Raw genomic sequence first — 18,816 nt, forward strand, 5'->3', positions numbered from 1 at the left:
TATGGCAGGGGGGGAAACTTGCAGCCAACCCCCTCCCAAAACCATTCCCCTCCCTGTGCCTACCCTCCTGCTTTCTCTACTCCCTGCTCCCCTACTCCCATGTCCTCATACCCAGCTGTCCCCTCCCTCCTTACTTTCTCCATCTTTAATCCTTCCAGCCTTGATGCAGCCTGGCTAGTAGCTGGCACTGCTTCTCCCTGGCAGGAGCGCTGTCACTAGTGCCGACTGGTCCACAGCAGAGCAGAGCTGCAGAAGAAGGTGGCAGGCAACGAGGAGAGCAGGGTGTGGGGGCCAGATTGCAAGTGGGAGCAGGGCGTGGTGGGGACAGACATGGGGACAAGGGGGCACATAGTGGGAAACAGGCAGCCATGAGAGGGGATAAGGGGCAGAGGTCTGGCCCCTCAACCCTTGCTGTTGCTTTCCCTGCCACAGCAGCAGAGGTGCAGGGGATGCATTTAAGATGACCTCCCACTAATTTGATTCTGTACATGGAAAATTATGAAAAAATTACAATTTTCCATGTATAGAATCTAATTAGTGTGAGGGGGTTATCTTAAATTCTAAGTAGTTTTGGATTCAGGTAAATCTGTTAGTAGTAGCACTTTAGGGCTTTGCTGAGTGACTGCAAAAAAATGTTTCCAGTAGTGGCATTATTGAAATCTGCACATGGTCTCTGTATTGCAAACCCCCAGTGTATTTCACTGCCTGTTGGATTTACGTGGTCAATAGTGAGATTAAAGAGAACGTGATCATAGTTTGTCCCACACGTTGTTCTCATTTTCCTGGAGATTTTTTATGAATTTAATCAAACCCTCAGAACTGAGTCCATGTAGAAGTCTGATGGAAATAGGTTGCCAGCAAACACTGTGTATAAGAGGTGAATTCCAGAGGGTCCTGCTCTGGTGGTGTTACTCTATTAAATCTGTCATGAGGTGTTCTGTCCTTAATTTGGTTCTCTGGATTCCAGGAGGGGAAGATGGTGACTTGAACAGAATTTAATTAAAATAACTTGAAAAATTTACCCTGCAGTACATGCAAGTAAGTTCTAAGAGTACAGGCCAAAGGCCTTGGAGGTTGGAGTTCATTTGGCTGAAGACCTGTAACAGGTTTAAGTTAAATCCTTCAGTCAGCAAGTTCTTTGACCAGAGAAGGAATTAACTGTAGTTTCATGATGAGTTACGTTATTTATACATAACTTTTATGGGGAGAGAATATCACATACTAAGGGGCCCCTTAATCTACCACAAAGAAGTGTAACAATCATTTGCCTGAAACCAGGCCAAGTCAGATGATAAAAGGCACTTTTTACAGTTTTGGTAATTAACTAGTGAACCAAACTAGGGAATTGAAAGCTCCATCTCTTCTATTCTTATATCAAGGCTGGTCCCTTCTTGGAAGAGCCACTTTAAACAGATCCCTAATGCTAATATAGGGCTGGCAGGGTGAAATGTAATAGTCTGCGACAGAGGAAATCAGACACTCTCTCTCTTCTCCATTCCCCTCACCTCGCCCCCATTCTCTGTGGGTTTGTTAACATTCTTGTTTTTTCATGTGTTCCTGCACATTCATTAGTACTTTTATATACCAATGTAAATCAATCTTACATTTCTTACCCACAGTGTGATGCATGTAAGAAGAGCTGTAAAGGGGTATGTCTAATCTATTTTGGTCTTCATATGGGGCAAGCTAAATTGGAGAGGTACAGGCAGGAGTTGAGAACAGCAGTAGTCTGATAATAACTTGAATGAGTGCTAGTGGGAGCATGCAATGATACTGCTCTCGCTATGCTCGGGACTGAATCAATACCTGTAAGATCCACGGGGCTGTGTTCCTACAGAGATACTTAAAGGGTAAGTGTTTTACCTTAAGGGGAAGATAATATTGCTCTCTGGGTTTAAAGAATCTTTCTTGCTGCTTGTCCTTCATCTCTGTGTCCAAGACCAAATCTGGAATCTGATCTACATAAGTTAAGTATCTGTTTAAAACTTAGTTGTTTAAGAAATGACCGGTGCAGAATGTTTATAGTAAATAATGCATCTAAGATGGGACTCACTGTTTGGGGAAGGGGAATAAAGCTACTCTAGCTGTATGTCCTGCATAGGTAAGGCTTGGATCAGGTGAAATTGGCAGTAGGGTTCTCATGTAGGGTGGATATAGCTGGTTTATACTCTGAAATTAGTTGCATGGGTTCTCCAAACCTTGTGATACCAGAAAGTGCTTGTTGATTGATTGACAACTTGCTATTTGTTTGGGGAGCCAAAAAGAGCATAGAATTATAGTTTAAGTAACTTTATGCTGTGAATGTGTAATACACAATGTTCTAGTTAATTTAGGAGTTATGTATTCTTAATCTCAGTTGGTTTCTCTCCATGTTACAAATATGACCACAAGTGATTCATTTGATTAATTTAGATTTGGAAATGCTGAAGATAAAATTTGCATCTGCCCAGTGAAAGGCACTGTAGTTTATGTGAAAATGGAAAGCGAGTAAAAGACATGAGATTTTGCTGGATGGCTGCCACATCTTCTAAGTTGTAGCAAATTGCTTTGTCTTCATATACTTCAGTAAATATTATGTAGCAGAATTATCAAATGGGGAAAAAAAAGGCAAAGTTTATCTCACCTTTTTTCAAGATGTTGTGGCAATCTTATGTTTCCAACACTTAATAACCCAAACACCTAATTGCTATGCTTTTTATATCTCCATCTTCAATTCAATGGTATTAAATTGCTTCCTGTGCATGGGAAATAAAATTGGCATTTCAGCTTGGAGTAATAAAAATGGGAAATCAGAAATACCTGTAGTTCAATGCTTCAACAAATATAGGGAATACAAGCAAGGCCTAAAAATGTTATTAAAACATCAGGAACACCTGACTGACATCTTTCAGCAGAATTAATAAAAATGTATATTTTAGGCTTATTTTGTAATATTTTTATCTGACCTTTATAAGTAATTAGTTCACAGAAATAAAACATTATAAAATACCCTTTAGGTTCTTCTTTTGCTTCTAATGGCTTATACTAAGACCTAATGAAATTCATCTTCTATTTGACCTTTAAGTAGTATAGTTCACAAAAATAAAACATTCTAAATCACTATTTAAGTTCTACTTTTGCACCTAATTGCTGATACTAAGACCTAATGGAGCTCTTCTTGTTAAGCTTTTCTTACTTCACTCTCCGTGTTTCTCACCCTGTGTGCGTGAAATTTTTCTGGTTTGGGAAGGTCACTCAAAGCTCTGACTTGTGTTTCTTTCTTCCTGTAACTATGTTTAGTCAGTGATCTTGGTTTTAGTGGACTGTTATGAAAATTTCTCGGAAGCAAAAACAATCTGACCTGGTGAGTGGTTTGAGCAGGCCAGAGCAATGGCCCCAAGTGCTGGTTTGCCCCTTTATTTTTCAAAGAATATTGTGGCATGAGGTTGGTACTAGGACCCAGTGGTATTACAAAGGCAGCAACAGCAACTTGGTGTTGTAACTTTTCTGCCTTCTATTTAAAGACTCCCCTGAGTCAGGAGAACTGAAGGCTGCAGGGGATGACAGTTGCTTTAGGCAACCCTGGGGAGATTGAGAAGGGGGTAAACATTCACAGCCGGGGCCTGAACTAGGAAGAGAATGTCTGAATGCAAGAGTGTGTTGGAGGCTTCCTGCTCCGCAGAAGATGAAGGGTTGGTGGAGCCCCAAGAAGCAGGGGAGCTGACTAAAAGGTATTCCCCCTCTGGAAATAAACAAACCCTACAGGAGCTGGGAAATCTCACATCCAAGCCTGAGTGCCGTTGGATTTTCCACTCCCCCAAAACAGTTAAATGAAATGCATGACAATTTGCAGTGGGGGGAGGGTCTGATTACTTTGGCTGTAATTAGGTTTTATTTTGTAAGTGCCTGGCCTGAGCACTGAAGAGTTGTCTATTTAAAGAGCCTGCAGTGTGCCAGCTGGAGTGGCATCTCAGTCTGCCTCTCCCTTTCTGGCTGACTTTTCGTTACACATTGATCTTATTTACTCTGAGGATTTGCATACCAGTGGCAAAATGTCCAGGTACTAAACTCATTCTACTAGGGTTCTGGGTGCTTTGTGACTGACTTTTGAGCTGAAAGGGGGCACATAATAGTGTCTGACTCTTTAAGAAAATTTAAATTATTTGGTGCATTAACACAACATTGCCAACATAAGGAAACTAATGAGAGACAGCTTGGTCCGCTGCTATAGGCAACAGAAATTTGAGTTTGGTTCTGGTCTTTCCTTTAAAAACAGCTCCTGATTGTGCAATTGCATCTATATGGGCAGACCCCTCTGCCCATACAGAGCCCCACTAATGTCAATTGGACACCATCATGGTGACATCTGGATCCATCAATGTAGATCACATTGCAGGATCAGGGGTTGTTTTGTCATTTTGAGCAAGATCCAGCAATGTTAAAATGAAGCAATAAACAGCTGCAAAATAAACATTTGTGTTTAAAATATACTTTCTGAAGTTAGGTATTTGAGTGACCATTAAGTACTAAGAGTTATTTCTGCGCATACAAAATGACTTTGCAGCCTCTCAAGCCTTGGAGTGGCCTCTAATCTTCTGCAAAAGATCTTCATGGCCACAGTCCAAAGTAATAAAGAAAAGGTGTTGAAACTGCACATACTAAGGTCTCACTTCACATGTTCCTGCTAGCTCCCATCTACTTCCCGGTTATAGCTAGAGGTCATGGAATGAAATTAAGCAAAGGAAAATTTAAATCAGAACATTAAGAAACCCATTAGACTGTTGTTTAGTTTCACTGGAAATCCCCTTGGGTAAGCACTGTAATCCAACTCTGGGAAGGTTTCTGAAGTATGTATACCACTTTAAGCATGTGGGTAGTTCAGCTGAAGTTGATGAAGTGCCTTGATACTTAATTATTCATGTGTTTAATTATCTTCCTACGCATGGGTCATCAGGTGGACATGTTGGTTTATATGATCAACAATGAAGTAGTTAATGCTATTTAAACTGTCTTCTTTGGGCTACAGCTAACAGCATCTCAATACCTATCTTCAGAAATCCCCCAGAATCTCATGTATCTCAATTTATCCCCACACACAACTGTCCATGCACTTGTAAAGTACCTAGCATAAATGAGCACCTTCCTCGGCTGTGGTGACTGCCAGAAATACAAAGTAATAGTGCAAACAATGAAAAGTAGACTGATGGAACACTTGTAATCTCTGTTGTGTCTGCCAGTTTTTTGTGTGGTTTTAGTTTAGGAGCTCCTGCTCCATTGAAATCCGCAGGAGTTTTCCCTGTTTTCAATGGACACAGGAGGGATATTGCCTGCACTGCCTTTCCAGGTGCTTTACAAACAGGATAGGCAATATCTCTATTTTGTTGCAGCCTGAAGAAGTACATAGTGACTTGCCCAAGTGTCAAGCCGTGAATTTTTGGTAGAACCAAAAACAGAACTGGAGTCCTTGGCTCACACAGTAACATTCAGCTCACCGCACCAGGTTACTTCCACATCACCCTTAGAATCCTAACCTTGTAAGTTAGCTACGCTAACAATGCTATATCTTGTTACAGTGGGTAAGGGGACACAATTTATTTTTGTTGAAGCTCTTTGGTTTACCATTGTAAATCTTCTCAGCTTTGAGACCATTTCCTTCAAAAACTCACTTCCCCTAACAGTTTACTAGAGCCCAAATTGGCAAGCTTCAGGGAGATGTTTGGCTAACCGTCACATAATCTTTCATTTCATTTGATAACTCAGGAAAATGAGATCTTAAGGAGCAATAGATCAATGGATTATTGAGAGAGTATCTGAAGATTAAGGAAACTGTGATTTTTTTTTTAAATAAAATTTTTTTATCCACAACTGTGAGTTCAGTTTAGGCCAATAAATAAAAAGTATGTTCAGGATTATCTCAAAAGGATTACAGCAGTGTAATAACACAGCAGTTAAAATTCCTGTACATTGTTGTTGGCAATCCCTCAATTTGAGGATAATCTCTATGATGGCTCATTGACAGGATTTGAGATGACTTAAGAGTCCAATCTTTGAGCCACAGATCCATCTGCAGCAGTTCCAGGTCTTTGTACAGGGGAGAGTGGGCTGCGGGCTGGCATTCCTCTCTTTTTCCTTCTTCTGCTCTCTCTCTTCTGCTTTGAGAGAAAAGACACTTCACCTCAAAACAGGCTCTTGCTTGGTTGAGGCTGTGTCACCATTGGGGTCAGTTGACAGCCAGCTCCACTCAACTCTTGATGTTGACTTCTGTTTTCTTGAGGTATGCCTTCAATATGTCCCTGTCATGCTTACTCTGGCCACCAGAAGGTCTCAGACTGTTACTAAACTGAGAGTAGATCACTTGTTTTGGGAGTTGAGTCAGACATCTGCACTCCATGTCCAGTCCAGCAAAGTTAATGCTTGAGGGTTACTGAGTCAATGATGGTAACATTGGCTTCAGTAAGGATGCTGGTGTTCCCATTTGATGCAGTGACCTTCCCATTTGATGTGGAGGATTTTTTGGGGACATCATTGGTGATACCTCTCCAGGCTCTTGTGATAACAATGATCAGTCACCCATGTTTCACCTCTGTAGAGGAGAGTGAAGCTGATGACTACATTGTAGACCTGAATCTTGGTATCTTTCTGGAGATTGCGATGAATAAAGACAGGCTGAAGCAATTTTCCAAAGGAGGAACTTGTGCACAAGATCCTATACTGACCTCCTCATCAATGTTCAGCAGAGATCTGAGTTTTCCATTTCCCATGGGAAAATGGAGGAAAATGCGGATTCCCCGCTTTACTTGAGGAAAAAGCAGACTTTTCAGTTCAATGGAGAAAACTATGGGTTTTGCACTTTTGCAGAGAGTTCTCTGCAGGCTGGCATAGTTCCAGCCTGCAAGGGGCTGGGAGGGAACAGGAGGAGAGTGGTTAGGCGGGGGGTGCTATGTGCTTGTATATGCACATGGCCACCAGGAAGCCTGGAGAGCAGCTCCCACAGGTAAGTCTTGCATGGGGGTGGGGGAGGGGGAGGAAGTGAGGTCCCCATAGGGAGGCAGGGGGCTGGGACTGCTACCCAGCCTGGGAGTGCATAGGGTTTGGGACCCAGGGCCTGGGGCTGGAATATGTGCCCACAGGGCCCTGGTGGGGAGTGGGACAGGGTTGTGGGCGGCTGATCCAGGGGCTGGGGGTGGGGCTAGCTCTCCAACCCTGCATGCACTCCTGGGGGGCAGGGGTGACCCTCTGCCTCCCAGATCTGTTTATGGGGTGGGGGCATGTGTGGGCTACCTGCTGTGGGCTCAGGCTCTCTAGCCTGCTGCCCTCCCTGGGGCCTCCACAGCCCAGCAGGTGTGCCTCAGCATGGCAGGGCAGAATGGGGCTGTGCAGGGAACCTTGTTATTGTGAGCTCCATGCTGCCCTAGCAAGGTATCCCCTGCCCGTGTTGCCACTGCTGCTGCTGCCACACAGGCAGGGGACACGTTGCCAGAGCTAGGAGGCTGTGAGGGGGGTGGGAGTGAGGGGCATCAGCAGGGCCAGGGGGCTGTGGCTTGGTAGTTAGGAACCTGGACCTGCATTATGTGAGCTAAGGGTGTAGAGGGAGCTCTGATTTTCCATGATAAAAAACCCAAAATCAAATACCAAAATTTTTAGGCATTTATAATTCATTTTATTATAGTGATTGAGGCACTGGTAGGCTTCCAAATTGCTTTAAAATTGTAAATGTATCAAGAAAACATTGCGTTTAACTGGTACCTATATCTATAGTGGCCTTTTGTTTTAATCATGGATTTGGGGGTTTTAATCAGAGAATTTGCAATTTTTTATCACATCATTTGTGATTTTTTTTTATCAGGGAAAACCAGTATCTCTGATATTCAGTCTCTGAGAGAGATGGCTACTGATCTAGGAGAAGTGCTTGTCTACCTCCAGAGTCTTTCCCTTGATGGTAATTTGTGGGGAGAGGTTACATTCACGGCCTGGTTTAGGTCAATACAGCACTTTAGGCTTCTTGATGTTGAAAGAGAGGCCCAAAGTTTGGTAGGCGTCTCTGAAAAGATCCAGTGCAGTCAGGAGGTTTTCTTCAGTGTGCGCAAGAATGGCACAGTCATCGGCATATTGAAGGTCAAGGATGGTAATTTGGAATACTTTTGTCTTTGAGCAAAAAAGTCTCAGGTTGAAGAGCCCTCCATCCATATGGCATTAAATGTCAATTCCAGAAGGAAGGTGGTGCTTAATGAGAACCAGCATGATTCAAAAAAATGGAGAACAAAAAAATGGAGAGTTGGGGTTGTGATGCATCCTTGCTTGACCCCAGTTTAGATGACAAATGGATCCATCTCCAGTCCACTACAAAGAACGGTCACAGTCATCTGGTCATGAAGAAGCCTCAGGACCGTGATGTACTTTGTAGGACATCCAGATCTGGCTAGTACTTTCCACAAGGCTGCACAATTAATGGAATCAAAGGCCATAAGGTCAATGAAGGCCATACAGGTCCTGATGTTGTTCCCAGCACTTTTCTTGGACAGGCAACAAACATCATGTCAATTGCCCCACAGGATGGTCTGAAACCACACTGAGATTCTGGCAAGACTTCCTCATGCAGAGGAAGAAGACGGTTCCAAAGGATGCAGGAGAGGATTTTCTCTGCTGTGAAAATGAGGGCAATACAGACTTTTCTTCTTTCTTGAAGATGGTCACAATGTTGGCATTCCTCAGGCCCCAGGGCCCTTTGTTATTCCAAATTTGAAGAATAAATTACTAGAGTCTCAGTACCAGATCCTTACTGCCAGCCTTGTAGATTTCAGCAGGTATGCCATCCAGTCCTTATTGTTCTTGGTTTCCTTGATGTCATGTCAGACTTATTCTAGGATAGGAGGGTTGGGGAGGGATCCCCTTTCAGGGTGTTTGGGGATGATGATATCTGCCACAGTCAACTCACACTTCAGGTATGTTTCAAAGTGCCCTTTCCATCTAGCTTGGATAGATTAATTGTCTCTGAGGAGTGTTGAGCCATCCTGTGATCATAGGAAAGTAGGACTGGGGGAAGTTGGATGTATGTCAGGTTCTGTACATAAAATGAAGGAAAAAGGTTATTTTGAGAAGATGGGTGTTTTGCTTTTTAAAGGATTTATTTAAAAAGACTGAATAAATAAATGTGTTTTCAGTATACTGAAGGAGAAGACACAAAGAACTTGGGTTGGGGGATAAAAAATTAGTTGTTCATGGTTCCTGCTTCATTATTGGGCTCTTTGAGCAGTCAGCTGGAGACTAAGCAGTGCCTACATAGGTTTTTGGAAACCAAAGCAAATGGTGGGTCAGTTGTGTGTCTCCACTGACACCTCATTGGATAAAAAATATAGGTCACACTGACACCTCACTGGATAAAATCAGAGATCAGAATACCTGAAGGCTTTCCAAATGGTTTTCTTAAATGCTTAGTTAAAGCAGCCTTCAAGAACCATATAAAAGTAATAGTATGACAGTATGATCAAAATGAATGATCTAGCTGATCTAATGTTACAGCCACCAGCCAATCCTAACAAGTTGTTTTCCCTCTAGTTAAATAATTTGTACAGTGAAGTGGACAGCATTTGAAACACAGTATTAGACAGTTTAGTCCTAAAGAGCAAGTCTTAGGCATGTGTGTGTCTAGGGAATATATAGTTATTTGGAAAGGGAAGGAATTCTAACAAAGGTATATGAACAATCCAATAAAAGCTAGTGCCAGTTGGCTGTTACTTAAGCCAAAAAAAAGACTGAATGGCAAAGCATAAAGTTGAATCAAAATTTTCAAAATCCAAAAATAGGAGGTTAGGAAAAGTGCAATATATTGGGCATAAAATAACGTGTGGCACACAGACAAAGGGGCCTAATTTTGTAAGCACTTGCATATGTATGTTTTAAATTGGGTAAATAGCTCCACTTATTAAGCCAATTGGATTACTCCCAGGGGTAAAAATATGCATCTACTTATGATTTCAGCTGGCTTGGGCCCTTAAAGTGTCAGTGCTGCAAAGGGTTATTTCTACCAGTAATTAGGTATACCTTTAACATTTCCCCAGTGACAAAAAAGTTCTCGCAGAAACCATGACGCTCCAGCAAATTCACAATGCATTATTTTTCACAGCATTGTATCGGACAAAGATACTGCAGTTATTTTTGTCATTTATGCAGACAATGAGACTTAACATGCAATGTCAGAACCTATCAGACAAACAAAATAAGGCATCACGTCCTTGTCAGCCTGAATGAGCCAGTTGTTTTTATGAACTCCTGTAGAGCATGCTTTAGCCTTTGGTACTGTACCTTGTGAAATTATCATCTTGACAGATGCCTATTGTTTCGAGTGCCATGTAGAATTAATATATTCTTTGTGCTAATATTTTGAAAGGATGTGTCATGTCCTTTGAGAAAAACTACTACATAGACTAGCATTAAGTTAGTAGACTCCTTTTTGTTGTTTGATACACGTATGAAATGAGCTATTCTTTTCCTGTAACTATAGCTTAATCTATCTCCACAGGCACTGTACTATCAATGTACCTCATTTCAGTTGGCTTATACAGATGAAAAGACTTCAAACTCCATTTGGTATATTGTAACTATGCCTAAAACCGTTAGTGGATAGTAGAGTCAAACTGGAGAAGTGGAGAGGGCTGTTGTACTGGCTGATGAAAAGGCAGAAGGTGTATGACAGTCAGTGCCTGGAGCATCGGATAGATGGTCGAGAGGGACAGTGATAGTGGCACAGTAGTTCCCCAATTAAAGGCATTCTAGACATTCTCTTCCAAATTTAAATGGTGCACGAATGTATCCCTTCCACACTTGTTTCCATCTTTTTTTTTTAATTTCTCTGCCCTGAGTCTGTATGGCTGAATCAACTTATCTTAAAATGTTTACTGTATGGTTTAAAAAGAAAAAAAAGAAGGGAATGGGGAAGGGAAAAAAAAGAGTAGAGCAATAGTTCCCAACCTTTTTTTTACTGTGGCCTGGCAGAAGCGGGACGGGGTGCATGGAGTAGGCTGCCTCCCTCCCAGGGCTCCCCTGCTGCCCGGCTTTAACCCCAGAAGCTCAGCTGTGACCCCAGAAGCCGCTCTCCCAGGCAGAAAGATGGGGCTCTGAGCAGGGGGCTTGTGCTGTGACCCCGCAGCCAACTTGCTGAGGCTTGGTACTGGTGGTTGGGAACCTCTGGTGTAGAGCATGTAAAGGATTTGTGCAGGCAGCAAGCTAAATGTTTGAGGGGTGAAGATGACATCCTACCATACAACAGTATTGAGATGCACAACAATAACACACAGACCCATTAAATCCATGACAGGAAGCATGTTTTGTGTAGACTCATAATGAAGAAATCCATAAATGCATATGCCCTCATTCATTACAAGTGCAGAACAAAAAACATACCATTCCTTGCCACCTCCCTCCCCCCACACAAACAACCACCTGTGGGGAGCTGAACCTTCAAGAGGTGCTGGCGCATGTCATTTGGAACAGGCTCTTCTGTTAAGGAGAGGTTCATGTTACAATGCTTTTTAGTTAATTTAGGCTCAGAGGTGTAACAGTGTGACAAGGTGCCAGAGACAGTGGCAACTTCTGGTTGCCACTGTGCCACCAGTGTGATTGTGTGGCTGTAGCAGCAGCCTTTTTTTCTTCTCCCTTGCCAAATTAGCACCCAGGACAGTTTCCCTGGTTGCCCTGTTATGTCATATCTTAGGAAACTGAATGAAGCTGACCTCCTTGGACTATTGGTTGTGAGTGATCACTGAACAACACATGGAACCAAAAATAAAACAAAGAAAATACTGAATTGAAGAATGGATTAATTAAAACCCCCACTACCATTGAAACTCTGGAAGGGTTCCATAACTGAGGAAGGGTTCAGCCAGGGGTTGGAAATGTTTTTGGGCAGAATGCCAAAAACATTCGCAACCTTGACTTGTAAGATGCTGGCATGCCAGGGGCAAATGGTGGGGAGCCATGAAAGGCCCGATCCTTCTTGTGGCAGCACAGGCCCACCTCCTTTCCTGCCCCAAGATGTGCTTGCCATGCTCTGGCACCTGTGCCGGGGGTTGCCTACCCCTGGGTTAAGCAGTACTTCACCTTGTGTATGCTAACAATGGATGCCATAAAAAATAAGAGACTGAGCAGGAAGCCTTATTTCTGACTAGACCTTCTGAAGGACTTAGCTACACTCTGTTAAAAACACCAACTCCGAGATGGCTAAGTCTGAAATTCCTGGAGATATTTGAACACTGTACCTCATGTAAAAATTAAATATCTGATTTTTTTTATAATCTTGGCACTGTTATAAATTTCATAGATTTCATAGACATTAGGGTTGGAAGAAACTTTGAAGATTATGAAGTCCAGCCCCCTCCCCCAGGGGCAGGAAGTCAGCTGGGGTCAAAGGATCCCAGCAAGATAAGCATCCAAATATTTCTTGAATGAGTCCAGAGTAGGTGCCTGCACCACTTCTGGAGGGAGTCTATTCCAGGCCTTGGGGGCTTGGACAGTAAAGAAATTTTTCCTTATGTCCAGCCTAAAATGGTCTTGGTTTATGACAGTTTGTGACTGTTGGTCCTTGTTATCCCTCGGGGCGCTCTGGTTCCCCCAGATCCTGATGCATGCCCCTTATGTATTTATAGGCAGCCACCAGGTCCCCCTAAGCCTGTGCTTTTCCAGGCTGAAGAGTCCCATGGCTCTCAGCCTCTCTTCATAAGGCCTATTCTCTTGCCCTCTGATCATGCACGTGGCTCTCCTCTGGACTCTCTCAAGCTTCTCCACATCCTTCTTGAATTGTGGAGCCCAGAATTGGATGCAGTACTCCAGTTGCATCCTCACCAAGGCAGAGTACAGTGGGAGGATGACATCCTGAGATTTACATGAGAAGCATCTATGGATGCAAGCCAGAGTTTTGTTTGCTTTACCAGCTGCGACATTGCATTGGTGGCTCATGTTCATCTTGTGGTCAGTCATGACCCCCAAATCTCTTTCAGCCGTGGTGCTAGTGAGTGTAGCACTGCCGAGCCTATAAGCATGCTGCAGGTTTTTTTTTCCGTGAGGTGGAGTACCTTACATTTATCGGTATTGAATGTCATCAGGTTTGTATCTGCCCACTTACTAAGCTTATCAAAATCAGCCTGGATCACTAGCCTGTCCTCGGGTGTGGAGCTTTTTTAGTTTGTTATATCCCATACATTTAGTTCCCCTACTCATTTAGTAGGTGTAAAGTCATTAAAAACCCTGAATTTTAAGTTCTAGTCCATTATCTTCTCCTGCCTGTTGTTTTGATTTCTGCATTATGATCACTATTTGTGGTACCACAAGGACACAAGTGCACAAACCAAACTTAAAATCAATCACTGCCCATTTGCTGTCTGGGAGGCAGATCATCTGTCACAATGTTATCTGCTTTTATGAATAGTTCCTCTGAGCTGGTGGTGCAGTTGTCATTTCTTTTGTCGTTACTGGGTATACTAGGGGCCGAATTAATGCATAGGCAAGCTGGGCACGTGCCTAGGGCCCTGAGCTGCAGGGGCCTGTGATCCTTCCCTCCACAGCGGCAAGATGAATAGCCCCATCTCCCTTCCCTTCCCTTCCCCTCCCCTCCATTGGTCTTACTGTAGCAGCAGCTCCAAGCCCCACTCCCTGCGGGTGGCAGTGCATGTGTGTGGTGGGGAGGTCTCAACCAGCCCAGGGTCCACAAGTTTTTTTGCCTAGGGCTCACTAAAGAGTTAATCTGGCCCTGGGTATACTCACCTGGTACTTGTGAAATGATGCCCTACAATGCATCAGGGTCAAAGTTAGGGTAATTTAACTGACTTGTATCTATAAAAAATCCTGCAAGCGTGACAGATCATAATAGCTGATAAATGCTCCTGAGCAGCAGCAACTTCCCTTCATCCCTTAAAGCAGCTAACGTACATTGGTCCATACTTTATCGCAGGTGTGTCAAACTCCCTTGGCCTCGGCTGCATCTGGATCATGGGGCTCCTCATGGGCTAGATCTGGACCCAGCTCTGGTGGCAGGATGAACAGCAGCAGTGTTAACTGTTATAGGTTTCTGAGCTGCTGTGTTGGCTCAGGCAACTGGTTAATGCACCAGTTGCATCAGTGCTGTAATGCACATCCAATGGAGCTCTGTGCACTGGAGCTTGACAGTAGGCCTCCATTCTGTTCATCCTGCTGCTGAATCCCTGGCCCTTCCAGGAGCAATGTGGGCTGGATGATGCAACTCCGTGGACCAAATTTGGCCTATATCTGGTTTAGCTGCCTGAACTAGCAACTTGAGAGCATTATTGTGCACTGATATAATAAAAAGGCAGAAAACCTGAAGGAATTAGAAGTCCTAGTTTTGAGGCACCATGAACAGCAAGCACAAAAGAATTTCTTGGAAGACATCACCAAGGAGGGTTTTGGCTTGGTCTTTTTACATTAATATGGCCAACTTTGTTAGCTTGGGTGTTAACAAAAACTGAATGTCTGCATGCTCAAATAAAAAAGGCAGCATTGGTCTTCTTTTAATGTCTTTATGGGAAATCAGTTTTAGCTGAAACAGATCAAAAACACTTTTCATTTTTAAAAGGGCCTGGCAAGTATCCCCAAAATATAGAGAAATATTTTTTTCAGATGCAGATATTCAATTGGCAAATTACATACAAACCTGAAAGACTTGGTGGTTGTAGGCACACTTTCTAGAGCTTTTTTAACAAGAGTGTTATGGAATACATGTCAATCTGATTAAAGAAACGACTAAAAAAAATAAAAAACTTTTACTGTCTTAGATAAAATATGGATTGTACATGTGAGAACTAGTGCTGAAGATGAAACCTTGCAGTATGTAATGAAGGTTAACATTGACACTTGCTGGCTGAACAGTATATTTCCAGACTGTATTACCATTTTAAAGGGAACCTCTCTGAATTAAATGTTATTTTGTTCAAAGATGTCCGGACGGTGGATCTGTAAGGGCTGGCAGAAAAGTATGTTATATAGAATACGTGAAAGTTGTTTGTGAATTGAAACATATAAGAAATGCCAGAGATGTTTTACAGTAATTTCGGTGAAATACTGCTATTGGCAAAGCTGTTAAGATTAACCTGGGTTTTTGGTTTTTTTGTGTTGTTTTTTGTTTCCATCCATACGTGGAAGAGCTCGTATCACTGACATGGGAAAAATGGGGTATCACCCTTGACATGTTTTTCAGCAGAAAACTGAAAATCCAAATGCCTGCATTATATTATAAACTGATGTCAGAGTTACTAGAGACCTGAGACCTGCTACCATGTCATGAAAATGACACTGTGCGTACCTGTTATAGAAAACAGTGGTTGAAAAGAAAAAGGGTAACACTAGATGTAACTCTGTGGTCATTTGAAGTTGTGACCCGACACATCCTAGAAAACAATAGGCAATACGTTCTTCAATTTCCAGTGTCAGATGTTTGCTTGAGAAGTTCTCTGCTATATGACTATAGAGTTCAAGTTAGCTGTACCCTACACCCGTACCATTAGGAACTCACTGATAACCAGTGGTATGGATGTCTTTGTGGAGACCTGAGGTTTCACCTGGCAGCACAGCCTATCTCAAAGATGGAACATTGCTAATTAGTTAACAGTCTAGTAAGTTTTGGAAATTCTGTCTTATATTAATGTTTGTTTATTGTTTTGTTTGACTGGGAGTGAAATGTGGGGAGCTGTACCTTTCAGAGGCTTTTGGCATGAACCAACCAGAACTGGCTGTTACATTATGCAGAAGCTCAGGTTATGCAGTGTTGATCCGTTAGAGCAGGGGCATCAAAGATCTAGCTTGTGAAGCCCTATCATTCACCTTGAGGTACTGCCTATGGATCTCAGGCTAGACCCTGCACTGATCTGTATGCCACATTCAATGTGCACTGGCTCTGGCCTCAGCCCCACACACTGCACATGGTCAGTTTGGCACATGGTGAGGCCAGGACCAGTGTGTGCACTGGGTGCAGCATGTGTGACTGGTTTGGAGCATGTGCTACACGCAGTCCAGTTCCATGCCATTCATTTGGCTCATGGCACCTGAGGAGTTTGATACCCATGGGTTAGGTCTCTGACCCAGAGTGAAACAGAAATCTGACAGTCTTTGACCCTGAGCGGTTACTGAACATCATGCAAGGAAGCTGCTGCTGGGGACAGGCTTTGATAACAGGAATCCCAGAGTACATATGGTCAGCTTGACATGACAGTCTATGTAGCCACGCCACGATTTTCAGTGCAATTCCCTTTCCTATTCATCTGCTATTCTGAACACATGCCCACACTGCTTTATTTAGTCTTTTACCCATGCTAGATTTAGGCCCTGTGGAACTCTGTTTTTTTTCCAGATTCAGAGGGACCTGATCTGGGCACAAGGCCCAGTGGCCTTTCCTCCCCCTCTCCACAGGGAAAACGGCCAGGAAAAGCTTGAAGGGTGGTCTATAATGCTTGGGGCTTTTTTCTGCAAAGTGGCTAGTACCAGCTACTGGTGAAGTCATGGGAATGAGTTGCATCCAGTGTTTTCCGTGTTCTCCATACAGAAAAGGTGGAGCAATAACAGCAGCAGGCAGCAAAAGTTCATAGGGATGCCCTCTGGAATGCCCTGTGCTCTCTGGACTCCTTTTGCCAAGACCCAGGACAAACTGCCTCTGAGGGTATAGTGAGGGGGAGCATCAGTAGCTACTAGCTTCTGTGCTCCCTACTTCACTGGATGCAGAATGCTCCGGGGACTGGGCCATGATCTCCTCTCTACATAGATAGCAGCAGCCAGGTGGAGGTTTCAAAGTGCCCTAATTCTTACTGTATGTACTTGTATAACACACACATCTTCCTCCTCACCTCACCCCCCCCAATAAAAAAAAAAAAAAAAAAAGCAGCCCTCCAAAACTGTAACATGTGTCTTAAGCAGGGAAACCTGATTTATCTTTGCTAGAATAGAAACATGGTAATGCTGTGCTCTAATGGCTGCCAAAATGGCTACCACTACTTTCTGGCTCAGCAAGCAGAAGGAGCAGACTCCAGTGTTAACCTTCTCAGAGTCATTAAGACATTCGCAGTATCTCTTGGCTGAGAACTGTAGCTTGTGCCTGAAGCAGTAACTGAGCTGGCTCAGGGCAAGTGAACTGCTGCATGGAGTCTATAATATCTTGATGAGGCTCGTGGTGTGGAAAAAACACTTCATTGTTGACAGAAATTTATAGAAAGAACTATTTACACTAAAGAAGTAATAGTCATGCTACTGCCTTTGCAAGGGTCTGGGAACTAGCCTTGCTGATGTCCTGTCACACCAAAAGTTCCTGTTGCCTCATCCAGACTGTTCCCTGGGATGCCATTCTTCCTGGACAATTTACATTTCCAGGAGGAATTACTCTGTCACACAGTTGGCCATGGCTACAGAAAAAATAATTTTTTTTTCTACAAGGAAAAACCTGTTTTTCCAAAAACAAGGTATGTCTTATTTTGGGGGGTGTGATATATGAGAAAATATGGTATCTTATCTGATGTGGGTTATTCTTTATCCCCTTGTTGCCACTTTTATTGTTAGATGCCAAAACGTCCCCTCCTCTCCAACATGCTTCAAATATTCTCTCTCCTTTCCTGCAGTTATCCTCTTTTGTCACCACTCTGATCCTCTTACTCCTCCTTCCTCTAGCAATGCCTTCCTCTTTCCTAATTTAACCCCAACAAGTGTTTTCACCTTATAATAAATATCAGTGCAGTGCAGCTGCCCTCCGCTTCCTGCATTGCATGGACAGCTCAAGGCCCCCTCCCCTTTCCCTTACTGCAGGCTCCCTAAGCCCCCTCCTGCCATGGTGCTCCATGCCTGGGGGCAGGGCCACACAGTGGAAGCTGGAGGAGGCAGGGGGAGCTCAGAGACCCTGGCCACTGCAGAAGCAGTCTTGACGTATGTAAACAAGTATGCTCATAGTACAACAACCCCCTGAATTTAGTAAGCAGCAGCCAGTAATCTCTATGAGCACTATGTTCTATCTTTTTCCTGTCTCTTTGGATTGATAAAGAGCTCTTTGAGGTAGGAATCATGTCTTCATGCTTGTCCTGTACTTGACATATGGTGTGTGTTACTTTGATAGCAATATGCAACAGGTAAGGCTGCTCCAGTCCAAATTTGAGCCTGGGTCTGCAGACCCATACTGCACTGACAATACATTTGACAAGACAGCTTTTATTATTAAATACATTAAAAAAAACCCTCACTACAGCAGCTGAATATGCCAGGATCCTTTTGTTTACAGTAATAGGATTAAAGAATGTGTGTTATCCATATCATTGCTTATACTTGTGGGTGCATGTTTGTGGGACAGATATTATATGGCGTTGGAGAGACAGAGTATGTCCACACTGCTCAGTCACATCTCTGAGGAAATAAGCCCTGCCCACTCACTCCAGCTCTGTGGATGCCACTATTGGAAATGCCCTGCAGTATAATGCCCTAAGAGTGCTCCAAGTCGCCACTTTTGAGCCTGCTGGAAGCCGAGGTTTGAGCACAGTGCTAAGGTCTCCCTCACCACCTCATTTCTTGAGTGGATGTATATGCAATAGTTGTAGATGGGTGGAGTCTGTTTCCTTTGTTGTCAGTCCTGCAAATGATGACTCTATTAGGTCTGCTCAGACTTTTTGCTACAAAACCTGAGATCATGCATTTAACTTGATCATAAATGTGTGTGCATATGCATGTACGGAAGAGTAGACTCTGGGAAACGATAATTTTATGGTCCACATACAGTAGAGTTTTTTCTGATGTTTTTGTCTCTACTTCATTGCCTATACAGGATTCACTGCTGTCAATGCTGCCATGTCATATAACAATCAGAAT

At 43.2% G+C, this 18,816-nt stretch overlaps 1 protein-coding gene across 12 annotated transcripts in view; it reads left to right on the plus strand.

Moving 5' to 3' along the window:
* Positions 1-1,691: 1,691 nt before the first annotated feature.
* The window catches only part of CMYA5 (cardiomyopathy associated 5), a 79,308-nt gene continuing 62,183 nt past the window's right edge, over positions 1,692-18,816 (plus strand). For 8 of the 12 annotated variants that reach the window (XR_003093525.1, XR_003093526.1, XR_003093527.1 and 5 more), the window contains exon 1: positions 3,502-3,710. Coding sequence is in view for 6 of the 12 variants with exons in the window: in XM_025201375.1 (XP_025057160.1) it covers positions 3,619-3,710 (92 nt within the window). In the remaining 6 variants the exon portion in view is untranslated. Of the gene's footprint in view, positions 1,851-3,279; positions 3,344-3,501; positions 3,711-18,816 lie in introns of those variants that run through there. The other 4 variants (XM_025201371.1, XM_025201374.1, XM_025201373.1 and 1 more) reach the window with 3 other exon arrangements.

This window comes from Alligator sinensis, unplaced genomic scaffold (genome assembly GCF_000455745.1).
Source record: "Alligator sinensis unplaced genomic scaffold, ASM45574v1 scaffold159_2, whole genome shotgun sequence".
NCBI classification, from domain to species: Eukaryota; Metazoa; Chordata; order Crocodylia; family Alligatoridae; genus Alligator; species Alligator sinensis.